At 42.0% G+C, this 21,679-nt stretch overlaps 1 protein-coding gene across 2 annotated transcripts in view; it reads right to left on the bottom strand.

Annotated features, from left to right (window-relative positions):
- stum (stum, mechanosensory transduction mediator homolog) overlaps positions 1-21,679 on the bottom strand; it is a 53,892-nt gene that overhangs the window by 24,800 nt on the left and 7,413 nt on the right. Inside the window, exons 2-4 of one of the 2 annotated variants that reach the window (XM_030721906.1) lie at positions 7,406-7,588; positions 4,623-4,631; positions 1,255-2,827 (exon numbers count right to left, since the gene is read on the bottom strand). In XM_030721906.1, the coding sequence (XP_030577766.1) occupies positions 2,793-2,827; positions 4,623-4,631; positions 7,406-7,588 (227 nt within the window). In that variant the 3' untranslated portion in view covers positions 1,255-2,792. Of the gene's footprint in view, positions 1-1,254; positions 2,828-4,622; positions 4,632-7,405; positions 7,589-21,679 lie in introns of those variants that run through there. The other variant, XM_030721907.1, reaches the window with a different exon arrangement.

Raw genomic sequence — 21,679 nt, 5'->3', positions numbered from 1 at the left:
AACACTCGTCAGAGAGTTTGGTCCACATGTCAGCATCACACAGTTGCTGCAGATTTGCCAGCTGCACATTCATAATGTGACTCTGCCGTTTCACCACATCCTGAAGGTGCTCTATTGGATTGCGATCTGGTGACTGTGGAGGCCATTTGAGCACAGTGAGCTCACTGTCTTCTTCAAGAAACCAGTTTGAGATCATTTGAGCTTTGTGACATGGTGTATTATCCTGCTGAAAGCATTCATCAGGAAATGGGTACGGTGTGGTCATAAAGGGGTGGACATGGTCAGAAACAATCCTCAGGCAGGCTGTGGTGTTTAAATGATGCTCAGTTGGGTAGTGACGGGCCCAAAGTGTGGCAAGAAAACATCCTCTCACACTATTATACCAGCAGCAGCAGCAGCACCCTGAAGCACTGATAACAAGACAGAATGGATCCATGCTTTCATGTTCTTTACACCAAACTCTGACCCTACCATCTGAATGTTGCAGCCAAAATTGAGGCTCATCAGATCAGAAAACATCTTCCAATCTTCTATTGTCCAATTTTGATGAATTGTGCGAATTGTAGCTTCAGTTTGCCGTTCGTAGCTGACAGGACCAGCATCCGGTGTGACCTGCTGCTGTTGTGGCCCATCTGATCTGAGGTGTTGTGCAGTCAGAGATGCTCTTCTGCATACCTTGAGTTAGTGTTGCCTTTCTACCAGCTTGAAGCAACTGAAAGTCTGGCCATTCTCCTCTGACCTCTGACATCAACAAGGCATTTTCTTCCAGAGAACTGCCGCTCACTCTCTGTAAACCCTGGAGATGGTTGTGCACCAACAACCATGCAATTTAAATCAGTGACTCATGGTTGGCAGAGTTGCTGCCATGTGATTGCGTCAACGAGCAGCTGAACAGCTGTACCTAATGAAGTGGCTTTACAGTGTAATACTGCAACTGTTTATCTGCCATTACACGGTTATTTTATCATTTCCATTGTAATCTCCATAAGCAGTTTATTACTGTAAATTGCAACCTGAAGTAACACTGGACTCAGCTTTGATGCAGTGATAGGTGATGTCACAGAAAAAACAATGCTCTATTAAAACTTAAAAAGGTCCAATAGCCATTAATGTTCTTCCTCAAAGATATCTTCATTTAAAGATTCAGTAGTTTAAAATAACAGACCGTTGAATTATCCTGATATATATATATATATATATATATATATATATATATATATATATATATATATATGTTTTTTTTACTATGTAGCTAAGCTAAGCACTTATTTCCTGCCAACAGGCTCAATGATTTTGATCTAATGAAGCATTTTTCATTGGCATTGTTATACTCTTGGGTATTTTTAAGGGAAATAGGCCAATGATGTAGTGCATGAGAAAGCTTGCTGGGGTTTCATGGGAAAGGCTTGATTTAAATCAACATTTCCACTGCAATTTACTGAGTGATGCGCATCCTAAAACCCCTTTTTAGCCTAAGAACCTCTTACACAGTAGAACTGAGGCCACATTCTTCAGTCTCACCCCACCACCATATGAATATGCGCAATGACACAAAACAGTAAATTAATCAGCTTTAAATATTTCAGATTTATCTGAGTTTCTGATGGGAGGAGCTGGCGGCTCAGACTGCGTCTCAGTCACTTTAAATGAGCTTCAAACACGAGCCTGTCGTGTGTTACTGTAACTTTATCTTCATCATAATGTGACAGACAGAATGGCTTCCAGAGTGATAAATAGTGGGAGCTGATATTTTGAGACCGTTAATTAGATACAGTGCTTGAATAATGTGCAACATCCTTTCGGCGCTGAGTTACACATTTAAGAAGTATGAAAATTCAAATCAAATATTCATCAGGAAGCATGAGTCATTTTTAACACGGCTTTTCAGGGGTTATTTTAGGCTCACGCACATCGTGTTTGTGCATGTCAAAGATGCCCTACCACTGCAGAAAAAAAAAAAAACCCAAAACATTTTAGCTTTATCACATTTTCATTCAGACTGTATTGAATATTGAGTAGCAAGGCCAGATGCAGTTTAATCATGACACGCTCCAGAGGAAGACATGTTTGTTTCACAGCCTGGAGTCCTGCGGCCTGACTGTCGGATGTTGTGAGTCAGTATTATTTTGTATAAACCTCGATGTGCCGTGCTGTGGCTGTTACTGTATATCCTAACATTGTGGAGAAGACTGGAGATGTGAGAACCCTGCAAAACTGAAATAATCAGAAAAAAAAAAAGCAGAAACTTATTGTACTTTTACAGAGCAGTATTACAGGAAAGTGTAAGGGAAAGGCAAGAAGCTAAGGCCAAGGTTAGTCTTTGAAACAACATTTAGACCATGTGACAAAAATCCTGTGGCAGCTTAAACAACAGATCTAATGCACATAAAATGTCCTTATGCTCCATGTCCTTTATAATTTTTGGCAAATAAATCAAATAAAAAAGACAGAAATCCAACATCACTGTTATAATTACTCAACACAATAAAACACTTTTTTTTTTTTTTATTATCCGTTATATTTCTTGCGACTGTAAATATTAAGTATCTTTTTCACATCCTTTTCTTTTAAACTGGAAGTGTAAATGTGACCAATCAGCAGCCAGCGATTAAAGATATTCCACGAGGGGCAGTCTCTCGCTTCACTTCAAATTAATGATTCCATTCAGCGTGTCTCTGCCTCTGCCCGTTGTCAGCTCCAGGTCATTACTAATGAAAAAGTCACCTTCAAGGGAGGTTCAGACGGGTCAAACTGTCCGTGTGACCCATCAGCCAGCATGAGAGTGGGTTCCCTCACACGTCTTGAGGAACCCCCTGGTCTCTGCAGCCTGAGGAAGGAAGGATCACGAGGAGGGGAAATGAAAACGATCTCTATCATTTGGTGTTCCTGGGATCATTTTTAAATGGCTGCATGCAATTACAAATCATTTATCGTTAACTTTTGACAATAATTTTCATTCCACTCTTCGTTTCATTCAATTTAGCAAACTGAAAGCAGAATTTAGCAGCAAGTTCAGGGGGGGGGGCTACCACGAGGCATGAGGAGCATGAGGAGCGGCAAAACTAGGCTGGCAGAGTAAAGCTTGATCCAGAGTGCTGCACTGAATCCTGTAGTTGTTGTTTGAATTGTAGTTTTGCACTGGTGTGTTTCTGTGTGGCTTTGCCATCAGAAGTGAAACTGAGCTGAACATGCTAGGCTGGGCTTGGAGCTAATAAATCTCAAATAAAGTCACTAGAAAAGGGCTGTGAACTGAGATTACAGCATGTGTGTGTATATTGGAAGAGTACTGCATAAACAACACTGCATGAACAAGCTAGATACAGTTAAAGCCTGTTACATTCTGTTTCACAGAGGTATTATCGTTGTCCTAATCAATACACCGTGTTTATGCAGCGTATTACTTCCAAACAGACCTATCACAGATGGTGACAACATTACATTTCTGTAAAGGTGCGTGCCCAGCTATGGCACACACCTTTAGAGGGCTTCAGGTCTGCCATTCATTTAACCCAGAACTATAAATCAAGCATTACCCTATAGAATTATAAATCAGCTCGTCTCTGCAGGGAGTGAGGAGACAGCTCCAAATATCCGCCAGAACCTACAGGAGGATGCTGTGGGAGAAGATGGTGAAATGCTGTCATGTCAGCAGCTGCAGCAGCTTAACTTCTGGATGACTGGTATGTCCAGACACGCTGCATTAGAGTAAGCAGTGCACTGACAGATTTGGTACACCGGTGCGATTACAGGGTGTGCTGGTTGTATGTTAAAGTGGGAGGAGGATGTCATGTGAGTGGAGCAACAGACTTGCGTTCGCTTGCCAGAACAAGCTTGGAGGTTTTGTTTCATTTTGTTATCCATGACGAATAACTCAGAATCCACCAGCCTGCACGTTCTCCACGAGCTTCCTCCAGCTTCCTCCCACTGTACCAAAGACATACATGTTAGGCTGAATGGGTGTTGCTCTCTGTCTTAGTCCTGTGACCTGTCCAGGGGAGTTCCCTGCGTCTCCAGCACTACTTAAGAAAATTGATGGACTGAAATCAGAGCAACAACTGAGCTCAGCTGGCATTTTAGTGGAGCATTTATTTAACCACACACACACACACCATGTGTAAACCCAGCTAGTAAAGGTGTCATTGAGCTTTCAGTTGGATTGCATGGTGTGTTACCATAGTTTCAGATCTAGAAAGTTAAATTAAAGATGGTTTTGTTTTTGTGTTGGGGTGGTGGGGGTGGTGGTGGTGGGGGTGGTGGGGGTATTGCAGGTATATTACATTCAAGCAACATGAACAGAAGATCCTGAAAGCACTGAGGATGAACATTTACTAGGCTAGCAGGCTCCAGGCTCCATGACAACTCAGTCCACTGAGTTGGTTACTGTCACACAAATAGAAAGCAATGAGCTGCCACACTCTCAGTGCCAAGACTGTGAGAATGTTTCAATTTGTGTTGAAGTCTTTTAAGGGTAACTATTTGTTTCTGGCTTACAATAACTGTGTTAAATTTAGAAAAAGCTCGCTGTTTTCTGTGTCTTTGACTTGCTTCTACATCCTGCACAGTTTCATTAACTCGGTGGGGGACTGCTGGTTGTAAAAAAGAAGGAGAAAAGGAACACCTACCATCGGAAACTTTCGTGAAGGAGGAGCGTAGATGGGGGGAAAAAGGAGACAATAGACAGTTAGTGAGAATGCGTTTGGCAGGTTTTTAAGGTTATGTGTGAAGTTGACAGCACTGATGTATTTCAAAGAAAAAAAAAATTTCAGTACAATCTGAAACACTTTTGATGCAAATAAGCCACAAATAAACTCAACAGTTTGGGGTTACAAAGATACCTTTAAGTTGTTGAAAGTAATAGAATAATCATTTATTAATATTTTTTTAAAATAAATCTGTATACTGTAGGTGCACTGATTCACATGTTCAGCAGCCATCACGCCTGTGTTCAAGAGGCACTCTGTGTTATCAAAACCAAGTTTATCATGTTAACTTGCTTTAGAGAACACTGTGTGACAGTGACACACTGGTGGCTAAAAATGGGCTGCTGTATGGCTAAGTACATATACCACTAACATATAATCATTATTTTTCATTTGCATTTAAATAAAAAATTAATGTACTTTTCTTTAAAAGCAAGGACATCTGGAAACGACCTCAAGCATCTGAGCGGCGGGGTACATTACATGATCAGATGAACACAATTACAGTAACATGACCCTCATCCACAGGATCGATGAGACGAGAGATGGAGACGGGAACGGGGTGAGACGACACCGGTGAAAAACAAAAACTGAAGAAGAAATCAAGGCAGCGAGGAAGAATTGGGAGCGGGCGGCGAGTGGGAGGAATTATGTGAGAGAGGGAGGGAGAGAAAAGAAAGGAAGCAAGGATATAGCAAGATCAAATAGGAACAATCGCTGGATGGAGGGAAAAAAAGGCAGATGGAAGGCGATCAGTGGGAGGGAGATAATACCACGATCATTAGATAGATGGAAAAAAAAGAAGAGGGAGGGAGCCATGTTTGTGGAGCTGGAGTTATGAAGAGAGAGAATACACTGATTATATGCAACACAGGCTCATTTAAAAGAGAGCAGGAGAAAGCTCACAGGCAGACCACATTTTCAGAATGATTCAATGCATGAGGGAAGAAAGATGGATTAGCTGATATGAGCGTGAACTCTCAAAGCTACCGTGTATTGTAAACAAACAGCATGCATGATTTCAGTCGGAGGATCAGTGCCGACAAGGAAACGGTTATCTTATATAATCTGAATATTCAACATGCTGCCAGAGCGAGCAGGAAAGTCATTTTTTGCGACAACAGTTGAAGAAGATGTGTGCCCAGAGGCCTGAAAAACAGTGGGGAGCAGTGAACAAAAACACACCAGGGGGGCTCCTCACTCCCACACACACACACACACACACACACACAATTACTGTACCTCACACACACAACAAACACGCACATTCTCTCGCAGGCGTGTGCGAACTAAGACACTCACAGGCAGCAATTACTGTAGGCTACCTCACACAAGAACACTTACAGGCCTGTGGAAATTCAAAGGCTGCATTGAGACAGTTGTGACTCTCGTGTGTGTGTGTGTGTGTGTGTGTGTGTGTGTGTGTGTGTGTGTGTGTGTGTGTGTGTGTGTGTGTGTGTGTGCGCGCACTTGTTCATGCATCAGTGCCTAAGTAGAAGCTGAGTTCCTGACAGAGAAGGCGGTAGAATTACCCGACCTTTTTTCATGTCTGTTCTTTGCATCTTTCTTTCTTTTTCTTTCTTTCTTTCTTTCTTTTTCTTTCTTTGTAAAATCCGCAGAACAAATTTGTAATCCAGAGCCACTGATTGCATCCCTTTGCAACACAGACCTTGATGGATAATACTCCTATTATCCTGATTTTTTTCTTCAATAAAAACCAATGAAAAGACTCAAACCAACAACACATTTCTCAGAGCTTTCAGACACAGAGGTTTCCGGCTGATCATGCAAATCTTTAAAAATGTTGGCAATTATGTTGTTTCATTTTTTAAAAAAAGGCTCTGCATATCTGGAGACTGCAATATCTGGCTTTTACATTTTTCTAAGTGGAATAAAATAAGCTGTGTTCTGCTTTAACAGCAGCAGGTCTGTGTGTGTAGATTTGTTAAATAATTGCAGGTAATTTACTGGAACACAGGTGGTAAAAATATGGACGTTTTTGGGCAACACTAGAGCACTTTATGTGCAATCACTTATGGTTTAGATCAGGGATTGTAGGCCACAGACAGTGTAGCCCACTTTGATCTTGAGTGGGCCGGACCAGTGAAACTCTGAATATAAGAAAAAGAAGTGCAGTTTTAACAATGGATACCAGCTTTTCTACACAATAAAGAAATGTTGCTGTAGTAAACAAAAGGCAACTGTCAGCAAGACTCTTTGGGACAGAAAGATATGGTAGCTCATTGAAGCTCACTGTAATTATAAGAAAAGTTTTTGTTAATTCACTCAAAAACAGGAAATTCTCTGTAATTTAATTGTTTATCTATTACTTAATTAATTTAGTGTAGTATAAATGACAATGGGGGAAGTCTTTATCAGTAAGAAAAGCTATAAAACTTATGAAAACACAGTTAAAAGTCCAAAATTTATGCCCTTCTTCACATTTTCCAAAGACATCCAATGGGCCAGATTGGAGTCTTTGTTCAGGCCCCTGGGTCTAATGTTTGACACCCCTGGTTTACATCTTCCATGACATTTTTTTCCACATAAGAACAGAAGCATGTTTCAAATATCTTGCTAAAACTAACTTTAAAAGTGCATGTTACTTGTTAAACCTTATATCCCATGTAAGAGACACAAAAGAAATCAAAGAGAATTGAAAAAAGAAAAACATATATGATATATACAGATATGCTACTACTGACTTGCCAGGATGACCATGTCCATTCCCCAGAAGATGCTCATGATCCATCCGACCATGATCACAGCTGTGAGTATCTGGATCAGCGCTGCTGCTACGTTGAGCCAGAATACACAGCAAACACCTCGCTCTGAGATCAGCTCACTGCGAGCGCCACACAGCACCGTGAATGCTGAGATGAAGGTACCTGTGGGACAAACACCACAAATCATACTGTTACCAAAAACAATCCAAGAGGTTATTCTTTTAAGGAGTCCTGCTATCATATAGTCTCTGTGATGTTTATAGTCCAACATGATAAAAGACCTTTAAGAAGTTTACATTCTGGTTAATCTCCAGAGACACCAAGCAGACTCCAGATGAAATGAACCAGAAGAGGTGTGCTTGTTCCTAATAGAAACATCACACAAGTAAACTGCACTGCAATACAAGTTAGAACTTTGACAAATGCTAATGTACAGAAATACATTTAGTCTTGGAGGTTTTTGTTCAAAAACCATCATCAAGCGCATCATCGCAATGATTTAGAGTAATTTCTAGTCAGCATTTCAGGGCATGAGTACACATCAGGGATCTTGAACGTTCATTACTGTGCAAAAGTCTTGAACCATCTCTTATTTTTATTTTGCTTCCAAGGTACCAGACTAATTTTTAAAATGGTCTTGAGCAATCAACCTGTCCAGAGCGTACACTGCCTCTCACCCTATGGCAGCTGGGATAGGCCCCAGCCCCCCCGCAACCCTGATAAGGATGGATGGATGGATTTTCTTGAGCAATAGTTTTCTAGGCTTTCTGAGAGTCTTCCAAAGTTTTTCTTTGGACATTGGCTGCTTTTTCACTCATTTTCAGTCCAGTCCTTATAACTGAAAAATCTACGAAAAATGCTAAAAATAACACAACTTGACAAGGATATAATTGTTTTTGCAGCAACAGGGTGATTCTTAAAGAACCATTCGCTGAAAACTCAGCATGCTGTGTATGGAGGACCAAAACTAACATAATTATAAATAAAAACAGAACTTTACATATATTGCATTTATTTTCTTTTTCATTTTCCTTACACATGCATTTTCATCAAGAATTATATATATTTTGTTTTACCTTTTCCTTACACATGCGTTTTCATCAAGGCAGCCCTCCTCATTTGCATAATGAGGCAGAAATGTATACGGTAAAGTAAAAAGAGAAGACGAGGAAATGTAAAAAGAACAAAGGCTTGTATAGGGAAAAGGCAAAACAAAATATATATATTTCTTGACGAAAACGCATGTGTAAAGAAAACGAAAAAGAATATATACATTTCTTGATGAAAATGTATGGATAAGGAAAAGGCAAAACAAAATATATACTATATATATATATTTCTGCTTTTATTTTTAATTATGTCAGTTTTGGTCCTCCATAGACTGTGCAGTGTGTCCTTAAAAATGTTGAGGAAAGTGGACAAATGGAGGACAAACGAAGAAGTGGCAGACCTAAAAAACTATCTACAGCAGATGAACAGTATCTGAGACCTGACACAGGACACTGAAGCCTCATCAGAAATGGTCACAGTGGAAGGGTGGCTATCAAGAAGGCATTCTTAAGAAAGGCAAACAGGGAGAAAAGGCTAAGCTATGCCAAATTTGATAACTTTGGTTGATCCACCATGCAGTACCATCTGGACGGCATCTGATTCTTTTTTTCTTATTTTTCATGTTTCAGTAAATCGCTGCACATAGTTCTCATTTTCCTAACACAATCTAAAAAATAAGGGGTCATTCAAGACTTTTACACAGTACTGTATATACAAAATGTTTCATGGAAATCTGTCAGAGAATTGCAGACTGCTACAGTGATGAACCAGAACAACTCTCTTTATCAGTTTGAAACACAAAGTCATGGTTATGGAGAGTAAATGCTGCATTTCCTCTCAGCAGTATTCCTGCACTTAATCCCTGAAGAGAGATATGAAAGACTCTCTGTGAGTGCAGCTGCCAGTCAAAGCTGCCCATCGTGACGTTACACCCCAGTTTTACCATAAGTTAGTATTCAAAAACAAAGTTATGACAAAAGTCTTGAACCTATAGTAAATCATAATGATAAGGAATAATTAAAATGGGAGAAACCATCTTTTGGAAGAATTATCCAAAGTGAACACTTTCCATTTTAGGACTCTTACCTGATCTGCTAACATGGAGAAGGAAGGGTTTATGATCTGTACTACAGCCAGTCTCCAGTTGCCCTTATTTATACTAAATATCTTGTCTGACTTTGTGATCATTAGAGCAATTAACTATATCTCACATAAAGGCCACTCTATGTTGATTGAGTTGCATTTATTTTAATTGCCACCAGGAGGCAGTACCCGTGGTTACAAAGAGACAATGGGAAGTTTGTCTTGACTTCAGTAAACAGTTTCCTGGTGAATTTATGGACTCAGTCACTCATTTCAGATCATTCTGAATAAAAATAAAATAAAAGTCCATTTTGCAAAATTTCAGAAAGGAGGCGTATCCAGGATATGCTCATTCACTGATGACTGGTGATCAACAAGTGCTTTTCCACAGTCAGATGCATCCCTTGTTTGTCACATCCAGTTTCAAACCACCAAAATGGCAACAGTAAAAACGCTCATCTCAAAGCTTCAGAATGGCTGTTCACAATCTAGCGAGTGCCGTCATGGCAGCTACATCCATGTTTTATATTGTCTGTGGCAACGATCACAGACCCTAGCGAGCAACTTAGCCCAAAAACATTAGATAACCAAGCAGAGTTGGTGCATGCTAATATTTTAAATCATTACTAAATATATACACTATATTTTTAGAAGTATTCACTCACCCATTCAAATCATTAAATACAGGTTTCCCAATCACTTCCATGGCCACAGGTATATAAAGCCAAGCATCTAGGCATGCAGACTAGTGGTGTGCGATACTGCAAGATTTGGTATTGATCCGATACCAAGTAAATACAGGGCCAGTATTGCCAATACTGATACCGATACTTTTTAATAATTATGAAGAATTTTCATGAATTTGAAGTGTTTTGTGATTTTTTTTTTCCTTTGGATCGTTAATTAGTTAAAAACCCAGGATAGAATTGGGCAAGTTTATGGGTAAATAGAAAATATTTTTTTTGTTTTTGTTCTGAAACAATAGAACAGTAACAAAACAATTTTCCCCATACATTGTGATGTATGGATTTTTTTTTCTTAAATGAAGTGTACAAAATCATCACTCACAAACAAATTAAAACTTTTTTTTTTCAGGTAGAGTGTTCAGAAAGTATAATACAAAAATGTAATAAAAAATAACCCTTCATTCACTAATTTTCTGGATTTTTTTCTTAAATAAACAAGCTGTATAAAATTATCACTCCACAACATTATAAAACATTTAAAGCAAATTCCTTTTATTCCCAAGTAAAATATATTATGTGTCACGTGATGGTATAATGTCAAAACACCGTGGGGAGGGGAGGAGCAAAGTGTGCCTGCTCTGTGCTGTGACAGGAGCGGCACTTAGACAGTCAGCTCGCATCTTTGGTGAAACCGCAGCACTGAATATAGGAGAGAAACTGAAGCTAAAGTATTGATCTCATTACACTGGTATTAATCAATATCAATACCAAAGTTGGTATCGATATTATGAGTATTTGGATCAATCCGCCCACCACTAATGCAGACTGCTTCTATAAACCTTTGTGAAAGAATGGGTCACTCTCAGGAGCTCAGTAAATTCCAGTGTGGTACCGCAATAGGATGCCACCTGTGCAGCAAGTCCAGTGGTGAAATCTACTCGCTAATAAATATTCCACAGTCCAAGCCTTACATCAGCAAGCTCAACGCAAAGTGTCAGATACAGTGGTGTAAAGCACACTGCCACTGGACTCTAGAGCAGTGGAGACATGCTCTCTGGAATGATGAATCACACTTCTGCATTTGGCAATCTGATGGATGACTCTGGGTTTGGTGGTTGCCAGGGGAATGGTACTTGTCTGACCGCATTGTGCCAAGTGTGAAGTTTGGTGGAGGGGGTTATGGTGTGGGGTTGTTTTTCTGGAGTTGGGCTCGGCCCCTTAGTTCCAGTGAAAGGAACTCTTAATGCTTCAGCATATCAATTTCATGCTCCCAACTTTGAGGGAACAGTTTGTGCAGTCACCCCCATAGAGGTCCATTCTGAGCAAAACTGTAGATTTTGCATTTGGGTTTTATTATTAATTTTGGAGCAATTGAGAACTCCCCAGTTTCCAAGACATCATGGCCAATAGTAGTAGAAAGAAATGGTAAAAGTAGTTAAATACTTCTTAATACAGCTTCATTTCAGAGACTTCCATAGAAGCCACAGCAGTAATGGCGACATGTTTACTTCCACTACTTCCCCAGATCTGTGTATACAGTATAGATGTGCATGGAAATAACAGCAGCTGGATAAAGTGATACAACCAGTCACAACTGGAGAGTAAAATATTCCTCTCTGACACAGAGAAATAACTTCTTGTGTGCAGTGAAACAGACTGTAGACTGAAGCTGTTCTCTATGTTTTGTTTAATATTGTTTTTTTTTCAGTGTCTGACAGAGTGAGTCAGTACTTGAGGTTCTCCCAGTGGCAAGTACCTGGCAATGGCACCATTGTGTCTATGCCCTGGAGAAAAAGCACACATACTGACCATTTGTTATTGAGCTGAAACAGGATTATCTCCATGTATCGATCTGAAAGCCTGGAGACCATCCCTTGTACAGTAAATGCTCTGTGAGCAACTGTATATGTATGAGTGTGCTCCATTTAAGCATGTGTAACATCCATGCACACAATTCTGGATGTCTTCTGGGTCTAGTCTTTCAGTGACTGTGACCCCCCCCCCCCCCCCCCACACACACACACACACACACACACACACAAAACTATACCTAAAAAAATCCTTCACAAAAGGCAAATTTCATGCCTGTGACATTCACAGAATAAAAATCATCAGATCAAATTATTATCCAGATTAATGTATTCTGGAACCATAATGTTCACAGTGCGATTCTCCTCAGTATACCATCATGTTCACTGGATTATTCATTTTATTAAAAAAAAACTAAAAACTTTTTATCCATGACCCTAAACCTAAAATCCTTTGACTATATAAAGATACTGCAGAAGTCATTTTAATTAGGTCATATTTATTCAGGAAATCTTGTTGAGATTAAAATATCTTTTATCTGTCTGAATGTGCATTAGTGTAGTATTTCCTCAGAGTCACAACGTCAATGCATCTTTTTTTAAGTTTTACAAAAGCCTAAATTATTCCGACAATAAGCTGATGCTTGGGCTTTCTCTCTGCAGGCTTTTTGTAAACCCTAAATACTGTGAATATTGAATGCGACATAAGAAATGCCTGGTGGGCGTTGTGTGCATCATGGCCTTAGCCCTTCCCTTTCTGCCAGCTCCATTTCTTGTCACATTGGAGAAATTCAAATAACACAACAAGAAGAACAGGTGGGGGGAAGGAGGAGCAAGCTCAGCCAGGCTGCCGGCTGTGTGTGTGTGTGTGTGTGTGTGTGTGTGTGTGTGTGTGTGTGTGTGTGTGTGTGTGTGTGTGTGTGTGTGTGTGTGTGTGTGTAGAAAGGAAAGGCCAACTCATGTATAAGTAAGTTTCTTACTTTTTTCTATTTCATCTCTTTTTTTCTCTCTGTCTGCTTCAAAATTTCCATCCGGTGTGTGTCTCTTTGATTAACTAAAAATGTCCCAGGACATCTGATAAATGTGAATGAGCAAAATATATTTACTTTTACAAGACTCAGACTTGACAGTCACAGAAAAGTTAAAAACAAAATTGATATATTGATGGAAAACAAGAGCTGAACCCCGATGCTCATTTCAAAGCCTCTCACAGTAAGAGGAACAGCGGGCTAAAATGAGATTCCACCCAGGACTGACATGGTCTGAACAAGTGCAGAAATTTGCAGGTCACAGAGGCCACACCCACCAGCAGATGCTCTGGCTGCCGGTGGAGCTGCCCACCTCCAGACATGAGCCGTGATTGACAGCCAGCTGGTAGCGCAATGGTTACGCATCACTTCTATCAGAGTTCTGGCATGCACAGAAGAATTTTTATGGCCTGTTTACTTTCACTTTTTCTGTATGATTTCCAACTTCAGCAGTCTCTGTCAGGTACTGTTCACATAGGTATGTCATATTCACTGAAGTGCTGGAATAAACTGGACACATTATTAGGTACACCTTGCCAGTACTAGGTTGCACCTCCTTTTACCTTCAGAACTGGCTTAATTCTTTGTGGCGTAGATTCAACAAGGTGCTGGAAACATTCCTCCGTGATTTTGGTCCATATTGACATGATGAGTACAGTGAACTTACTGTCATGTTCAAGAAACCAGTTTGAGATGATTTGACCTTTTTGACATGGTGCGTTATCCTGCCAGAAGCAGCCATGGGTGGCTTAGTGGTGAAGCCGGCGACCACATACACACGCCGCGTTGCGGTGCGGGCGGCGCGGGTTTGCGTCCCGGCCCAGCGCCGATTTGCCCGCATGTCTTCCCCTGTATCTTTCCCTCATTTCCTGTCTCTCTCCACTGTCACAAAAAGCCACTGTGGCCAAAAATGGAAAAAAAAAAAAAGTTTGGGGATTACCCCAATGACAGGCACAACGCAGATTTGATGATACGTTTACAAAATCGATCATCGACCTAGGGTGTCCTGGTGCCACATGCACTTACGGACATCCTTATGTTTGAACATGGTGTTTGTTATGGACAAACTGCAGTTTGCACTAAAGTCCAATAAAAGAGCACCACTCGGGTTCAGATTGGGCAGGCCATTCCTCCCAATCATGCCCCTCCGAGTCTCACTGTCATTGCCTACGTGAGCATTGAAGTCTCCCAGCAGGATGATGGAGTCACCGGATGGAGCAAGGTGAAAGGTGGGTACTCTGAACTGTCATATAGCACATAAGCGCAAACAACAGTCAGGGAAGCAACCCTCTCGTCCACCGGTGAAAACTCCAATCTACAGCTTGCCGCCTCTCACTGAGGGCAACTCCAGACTAGAACAGAGTCCAGGCCCTCTCCAGGAGCCTGGTTCCAGAGCCCAGACCATGCGTTGAGGTGAGCCCGACTATATATCTCAACCTCACGCACTAGCTTCAGCTCCTTCCCCACCAGAGGTGACATTCCATATCCTAATAGCCAGTCCTGATAGGGATCAGTTTGTCAGGCCTCCACCCTTGGCCACCGCCTGTCACACATTGCACCCGACCCCATGACCCCTCCTGTGGGTGGTGGGCCTGCAGGAGGGTGGGCCCATGTCTTCTCTGCGGGCTGTGCCCGGCCAGGCACCACGGGCTAATGCCCGGCCACCAGGCGCTCTCCCTCAAGCTCCCTCCCCAGGCCTGGCTCCAGGGTGGGGCCCCGGTAACCCTATCCCGGGCAGGGTAAACAGTTCCCTTGGTGACGCTTCCATAGGGGTCTTCTGAATCGCTCTTTGTCTGGCCCCTCACCCAGGACCAGTTTGCCATGGTAGACCCTACCAGGGGGACAAGCCCCCGGTCAACATTGCCCCTGGGATCACTGGGGCACACAAAGGATTTTCCTTCCATCCATCCAGGGTATTCACATAGATGGACAGCTTGACTTTTACACTCTTCACCATGAGCAGTACATGGTGACATCACTGCAGCCGCAGCCCCAATCCGTCTGTCAGTCTCCCGTTTCCCTCACTCGTAAACAAGACCCGGAGATGCTTAAACTCCTCCACTTGGTGTGGCAACGTATTTCTAAAATTATTATATATAGGATTCATTCTACATTTTAAATTATATCAAAGCAGTAAAAGCAGTAAAATGTTGATTGAAGTTCATTTCAGTTAGCATATAATTAAAGAGCACAAAGCTAACTGTAAGGAAAATAGCTTGCTATCTATAACTGACCTCAGCTGGGGAAATCCTGAACAAATATATGTGTTCAACAATATACGCTGAGCTGAGGCAGTAATAAAGTCTGAAGAAATCATTTCAGTTCTCCGCTAGAGAAATCTAACAATCCTCTAAGTGTGAAAAGCTCTTGGCTTCTTTGTATGTTGCATGTGGGACATTGTGAGTGCGTACATGTGTGTGTGTGTCTATGTGTGTGAGTAGATATTACCCAGACTAATAACTATAATTACACAGAGAACTCTACAAAGCACCCACTGGTAGTGTGGGAGGTTAATGATGGAGTGTAAGAGTGTCAAGACAGCAAGAGAGGTAGAGAGAGAAAACAGGAAGGAAGAGAAAGGACTAGAAAACAAAGGAGGACGTGAACTGTAAAGCTGTGTTGGTTAGATGAAATGGTAAATGCATACCAACTCAAAAGTAGCCAGTAAACAGACACATCACCTAAGTATCGAGGTGATCTGCCTTTAAGGCCAGTCCACCTTAAGGCTGACAGGTGGAAGGAGAAAACAGGTGGAGTTTCTTAAGCTTTATATTGGGCAGATTCTCCACTAGAAAAAAAGGCAGTAAGTGAAACTGTTTGCTCCCTGTGCTGTAGTTTGGCGGTCTTAAATAAAAACAATACGGGGGGAAGTTTCTATTTATCGCTCTTAAGGTGGACTGGGCTGTCTTCAGCCATGAGAAAAAGTACCAAAATGCTTTTTTAAACGGGGACAGTGGTGCATTGAACAAACTGTTATCTTACCCAAGTGTTGCACCAGTGTCCACTGATTTTATTTTAAATACCACACAGTCGCTGCTGATTGGGTAACACTTCTGACTCAACCACCAAAGGAGAAACAAACATACTTCACACACAGCTGCACACAGAAACACACCGTTTCAGTGGCATATGTTTTTCAGTTTGCAACCCTTTCCAAAGCATTTTTTAAGTTGTACTTGCCACTGGCCTTTAAGTTGGATCACATATTGCACACATTGCTTTTGTTACCACAGTTTTGTCAGTGATGCTTTTAAACAACTCAAAAGCCACATGGTTGTAATACAACTATGGATAACATTCTCTCTCTGCCAAAGTATCTAACCACCTGCTTACTAACTACTAAAAGAACTTCAAGCTGTTCTACAGGCTTTTGTGTTTGCAGCCAGTAGAGCATTTGCAAAACAGCCTCTCTTTGGCTGAGGTGGCTTGCCCTCTGAACACACATTTGACATGAAACTAAATTAAGTATGCACGTCTCTGCTTGTGCTCTGTAGCTCAGCTCTCTTCCTTGTGCTACAGCCATGCATCATCTGAATTTGTTGCAGGATGAGGCATTCTGTCTAAGCAAACATAAATAAAGTCCTCAGTTTAGAGCAAGCAGATGACAGCCTGCAGCAAACAGCATTCTTGGCTCTTGTGATTGCATGTAGCTCTCAATTAGTCTCATTATTCAGAGGCTCTCCAACTGCAAGTGAATGACCTAAACTGGCAAGCTAAAAACACACATCATGTCAGTTAGACCAATTTGGGAATTAATTTTTTTTCCCATTCAGTATTTAGTTAAGCTGCAGCATCCAGAACGGTAAGAATGATGCAAGTATCAAAAGCTGCAGTTCTTCAAATGGCCACTTGAGGCTGGCTCCAAAATTGAGACAGTAGCCATAGATGCCCATGTTAAAATGCCCAACTTTACAGCAGAAATAAAAATGTTTACAACCTGGTACAAGAATAGTTTTGGTCTCTATAAATTAAGTGCATCATAACAACTGTACAGGGGGTGGATTTCTTTCTATGACTTGTTTGAACTCTATTAAGACAAAATTATGCAATAGGTGGGCCAGTGTTTGCGGTGTGGTGCGACAGACATCCATCCATGCATCCATCCATCTGTTTTCTTAACTAACTTAGAGTCATTGGAGAATGGAGCCAAGCAGCCAACATCATTTGGGAGCAGGCTACATCCCAGACTGGTTGCAGTCCATAAAAGGGGACTGTTTGAGCATTCTCATTGCAGTTATCTACAATTAAAATGGTTTGCTGTGAGGTTAATTGTACTAACAAGCCATTTGGGAAATTTTATCATCTTAATTTGCATGTGACTTAGCACAAATTAGCGCATGTGTGTTGCAGCCGGACAGTTTATGGATGCAGCTTGCTAACCAACCTAGCTAGCCTTAGCAGGTAACTTAGCACCTGTTCACTTCAGGCTCTAAAAATTACAGTGGTGATGGCCAAATTGCTAAACTTGATCTTCAGATTTGAGTCCACGAAACAATGAGTTGCAGTGATCTATGTCCATCTTAAATACAGTACAATCTTACTATAATGATTGTAGCATATGCAAGTATGCGCTCTACAGTATCTCCTCCTTAACAGAACGAACAAAACTTTGCACAGACGAGCGATTATTGTCTATATGTGTTTAAAAAACATTTATTATAAATACCAGTTCTTTGGATTTTTGTATTCCCTGTGAATGCAATGTCACACTCAACATACACCACCTGTACGTAACTTAGAAGTCACCAAAATTTGTATCCACAACAGATTATTGCTTGAGTCACTTCTAAACATGGGATAAAGAATTTGAAAAAGTCCTGCTGGCTAGTGTTAGTAAAGTAACACAGGAGCATCTACATTGCCACTCTGACAAAGAAACTATATACTACAAGATTATGTTTTAAATGAGCATATTTTAATGAACATGCGTGCATTATGAACATTAATCATGCAAAATGTTTTTGTCCACTGCTGTAGGCAAGTAAGACTGAGTGGGGTAAGAGAGGAACTTCTAGTGCAAGTAAACACATAAAAATTCAGACACAATATATCAACAGAACTAAGTAATGACACACTGCAGTGTCTCTAGTATCACACGCCTTCATACACCGACACACACACATACACACACACGCACGGCCCTCCCGTGCAGAGGGCTAAGTTGTATATTCACTCAAGTGTTTCAAGGCTTCACACTTTCCTCTCCTCTTATGGCAAATATCGTAATGCAACCAGTGAGCCGCAGTTTTCTCCACAATAAGTATGTGTAATTGTTTTCGGCAGCTCTCGAATCAGTTTACACTGTAGCTGTTAACAGCTTGTGTGGTGCTCTGCAGTAGTTTTTAACTCAGTCTGTGTTACTGTTCTGATAAGATAAAGTTCTAGCAACATATCAGCAGGCAGAGGAAGGATTAATGTAAAGTTAAAACATGTAGGCTTGTGTGTGTGTATGTAGGCTGTTTAAATCCTGTAACTTGGCATAGAGCTGTAGTTGTGGACATCAGAGGCTGAGGAAACATATCTGTTTTCTGACAATGAAAAAAATCTGAGCCTACTAGTTAATCATATATATAAGATTTATGGTTTATGGTGAAAAATGTGATATCTGACCTACGTATTGTACGTGAAGTGGTGTGACTTTGACACCAGAAACTGTCTTCACAGTCAGGCAGTAAGTGTTTGTTGAGGACACAGCTCTGTGCAAAGTTTTCACTCTTGATTTATTTGTGCAGATGTAGCACAGACGGAAATGATGGGCCTAGTCAGATCCCGTGCAACATATTTATTTTTTTCCAGACACTGTGGAAATACAGAGAAAGGTTTACTCTCGGAGCGCACTCGCTGTAAAGTCTGCCATTACAACTGACTAGCCTTCTTCTTCTGGCCGTCAGCTGCTAATGCGTTAGGCACCAAGCACCCCCTGCTGGCGGAACTACATATCAACCCAAAACACACATTTAGATGATTTGACAGTAACAAAAAGAGCAATAGTATTTGTCCCAAGCAAATGTGTCCTTTTTATAGAGTAAAAATTAAATGGGGGGGCATCTATTTCTCTACCTCTATCTACACCCAGGTGCCACACTCTCCCCCACAAAATTAAATGTCTCCTGACATTTCAGTTCAAATCACAAAGTCAATAGTGTCTTTAACACAGTCCAACAGCCCAGGGTCTCCAAAAGGCCCTTGTCTCAATAGCCTGAGTCTTAATTATCTTACAGTGTCTTTGAACCAAAGTCGGCTGACCTAACGTGTCATAACTCAGCATCGTTGGCTGTTGTCTTGACCGGTGAGGCCGCTGTCTTACAGTCTCTGTCTCACCTCCAACTCCAGCTGGAACATCTGTCTCTGACTCACCACTCCCCAACCTGTCAAGGTCAGGTTCAGGGACTCCGATCTGCATGGATGCATCCTTGTCACTCTGCAGTGGCAACTCCTCTGCTTCCTGACGACTTTGTTGAGGGACTCCGACCTGCAGGGATACATCCTTGTCACTCTGCGGTGGCAACTCTGCTGTTTCCTGATGACTTCGTTGAGGCTGGAAGGGTTCCACCAAGGGGTTTAGTGAAGTGTGCCTCTGTGTTCTCCCTGGAGCGGGTCTGAGGTACCCCTGATAGGTACCACTGTAGTCGTCATCTGAAGTGTCGCTGTCCTCTGGCTGCTGCTGTGGTCCATGTGCTGGTGGTGACCTTCTCCTTGTAACAGTCTGAGAGTCTCTCTGCAGATGAACAGTCTTCGCTGGCGTTGTTTCAAGGGGAAGGAAGTCACACAGGAGCAGGAGGTTCCTGTGCACTACCTTATCTCTTCCTTTACCGTTTTCAGGACTGATCTGGTAGACAGGATTGTCATCAGCTTTCCTCTCCTTCACTTTGTAGACGTGGTTCTCCCAGTAGGACTGGATCTTCCCTGGGCCACCCCTAGGAGTGAGGTTCCGGAGGAGCACTCTATCACCGGGTTGAAGATCTCTCCCTTGAACTTTCTTGTCATAATAGGCCTTTCCTCGAGCTGCCTCTTTATTAGCAGTCCTGGCAGCAATTGCATATGCCTCCTGCATTCTCTTCTTCCAGCAGTCCACATAGTCATCATAATCAAGATGACTTTCATCCTTCTTTAGACTAAACAGCAGATCAATGGGCAAGCGTGGTGAACGTCCGAAGATCAGGTGATAGGGTGCGTAGCCTGTTGCCTCGCTCTTTGTACAATTGTACGCATGTACAACTTTCGCTAGCGACTCTTTCCAATCATCTTTTTCCTTGTCCTCCAGGGTACGTAGCATGGACAATAGGGTTCGGTTGAATCTTTCCACTTGACCGTTACCCTGTGGATGGTAGGGTGTCGTGTGTGAGCCCTGGATGCCAGACAGTTCCTTTAACCTTGCCATCAGCTTGTTGTCAAACTCTTTGCCCAAGTCGTGATGCAATTTGGTTGGGAAACCAAACTTGAGCGCAAAGTCGTTGAAGAGCTTGTCAGCGACTGTTTTAGCTGCCTTGTTCTTTGTAGCATAAGCCTGGGCAAACCTCGTGAAGTGATCCATGATGACCAATATGTACTCATATCCGTTCTTGCACTTTTCCAGGTGCAGGAAGTCTATAGACACAAGCTGGAATGGGTAGGTAGTATGGATCGGTGTCAGAGGTGCACGGGTCTGCTTACTCGGCTTCTTCTTCTTGAGGCATTCGCATTCTTTGGTGACAAAGTGTTCCACGTCTTTACTCATCTGAGGCCAGTAGAACCTTTCTCGAATGAGGTCTAATGTCCTTTCCACTCCTAAGTGGCCCATCTCTTGGTGCAGTTCCTTAAAGACCAATGGACGATAAGATTTGGGGATCAGCAACTGCTCTCGACGAGAAGTATACCGGCGCAGAATGCCATCTCGGTCTACCTGAAGCTTTAACCACTGCTTAAGTAGTGTAGCTACAGCAGGTGGTTCTGCTTTCACCTCAATTCTCCTCGGTCTTTGGTTCTGGGACTTGTACCAGAGGACTCTTGCCAGGACTTCATCTTCCTGTTGTGCTCTGCGGATCTGTTCTGGGGTAAAAGGCTGATTGCTGTTCTGGTCTTTTACCAGCTCAAGAGCACTGGCCTGGACGACTCCAATGCCTTGGCAGGGGTCGTTCTTTTCTATTGCCACCACTTCTATGGATGCACTTAATACTTCTTGACTGACCTCCACTGTGCAGTGACTCATGTAGTCGTCTATGTCCAGCGGCATCCGCGACAGCCCATCTGCATCGGTGTTGGTCTTGCCTGGACGATAACGTATGGTGAAGTTATAATCAGCCAACTCTGCAACCCATCTGTGGCCTGTGGCATTGAGTTTTGCAGTAGTGAGCACATACGTCAGCGGGTTGTTGTCTGTGTATACCACAAAGGATGGGGCATGATACAAGTAATCCCGGAAACGTTCACAAATGGCCCACTTCAGCGCCAAAAACTCCAATTTGCCAGAGTGCAGGTGGTACTTTTTCTCTGCTGGACTTAGGGTGCGGGAGCCATAGCCTATCACTCTCATTTTTCCTTCCTGTCGCTGGTATAACACAGCACCCAAACCAACTTGTGAAGCATCACAGTGTAACACGAAGGGCTGGGTGAAATCAG

The sequence above is a fragment of the Archocentrus centrarchus genome, chromosome 24 (genome assembly GCF_007364275.1).
Source record: "Archocentrus centrarchus isolate MPI-CPG fArcCen1 chromosome 24, fArcCen1, whole genome shotgun sequence".
Lineage (NCBI taxonomy): Eukaryota > Metazoa > Chordata > Actinopteri > Cichliformes > Cichlidae > Archocentrus > Archocentrus centrarchus.
This window is presented reverse-complemented; position numbering and strand designations above follow the sequence as displayed.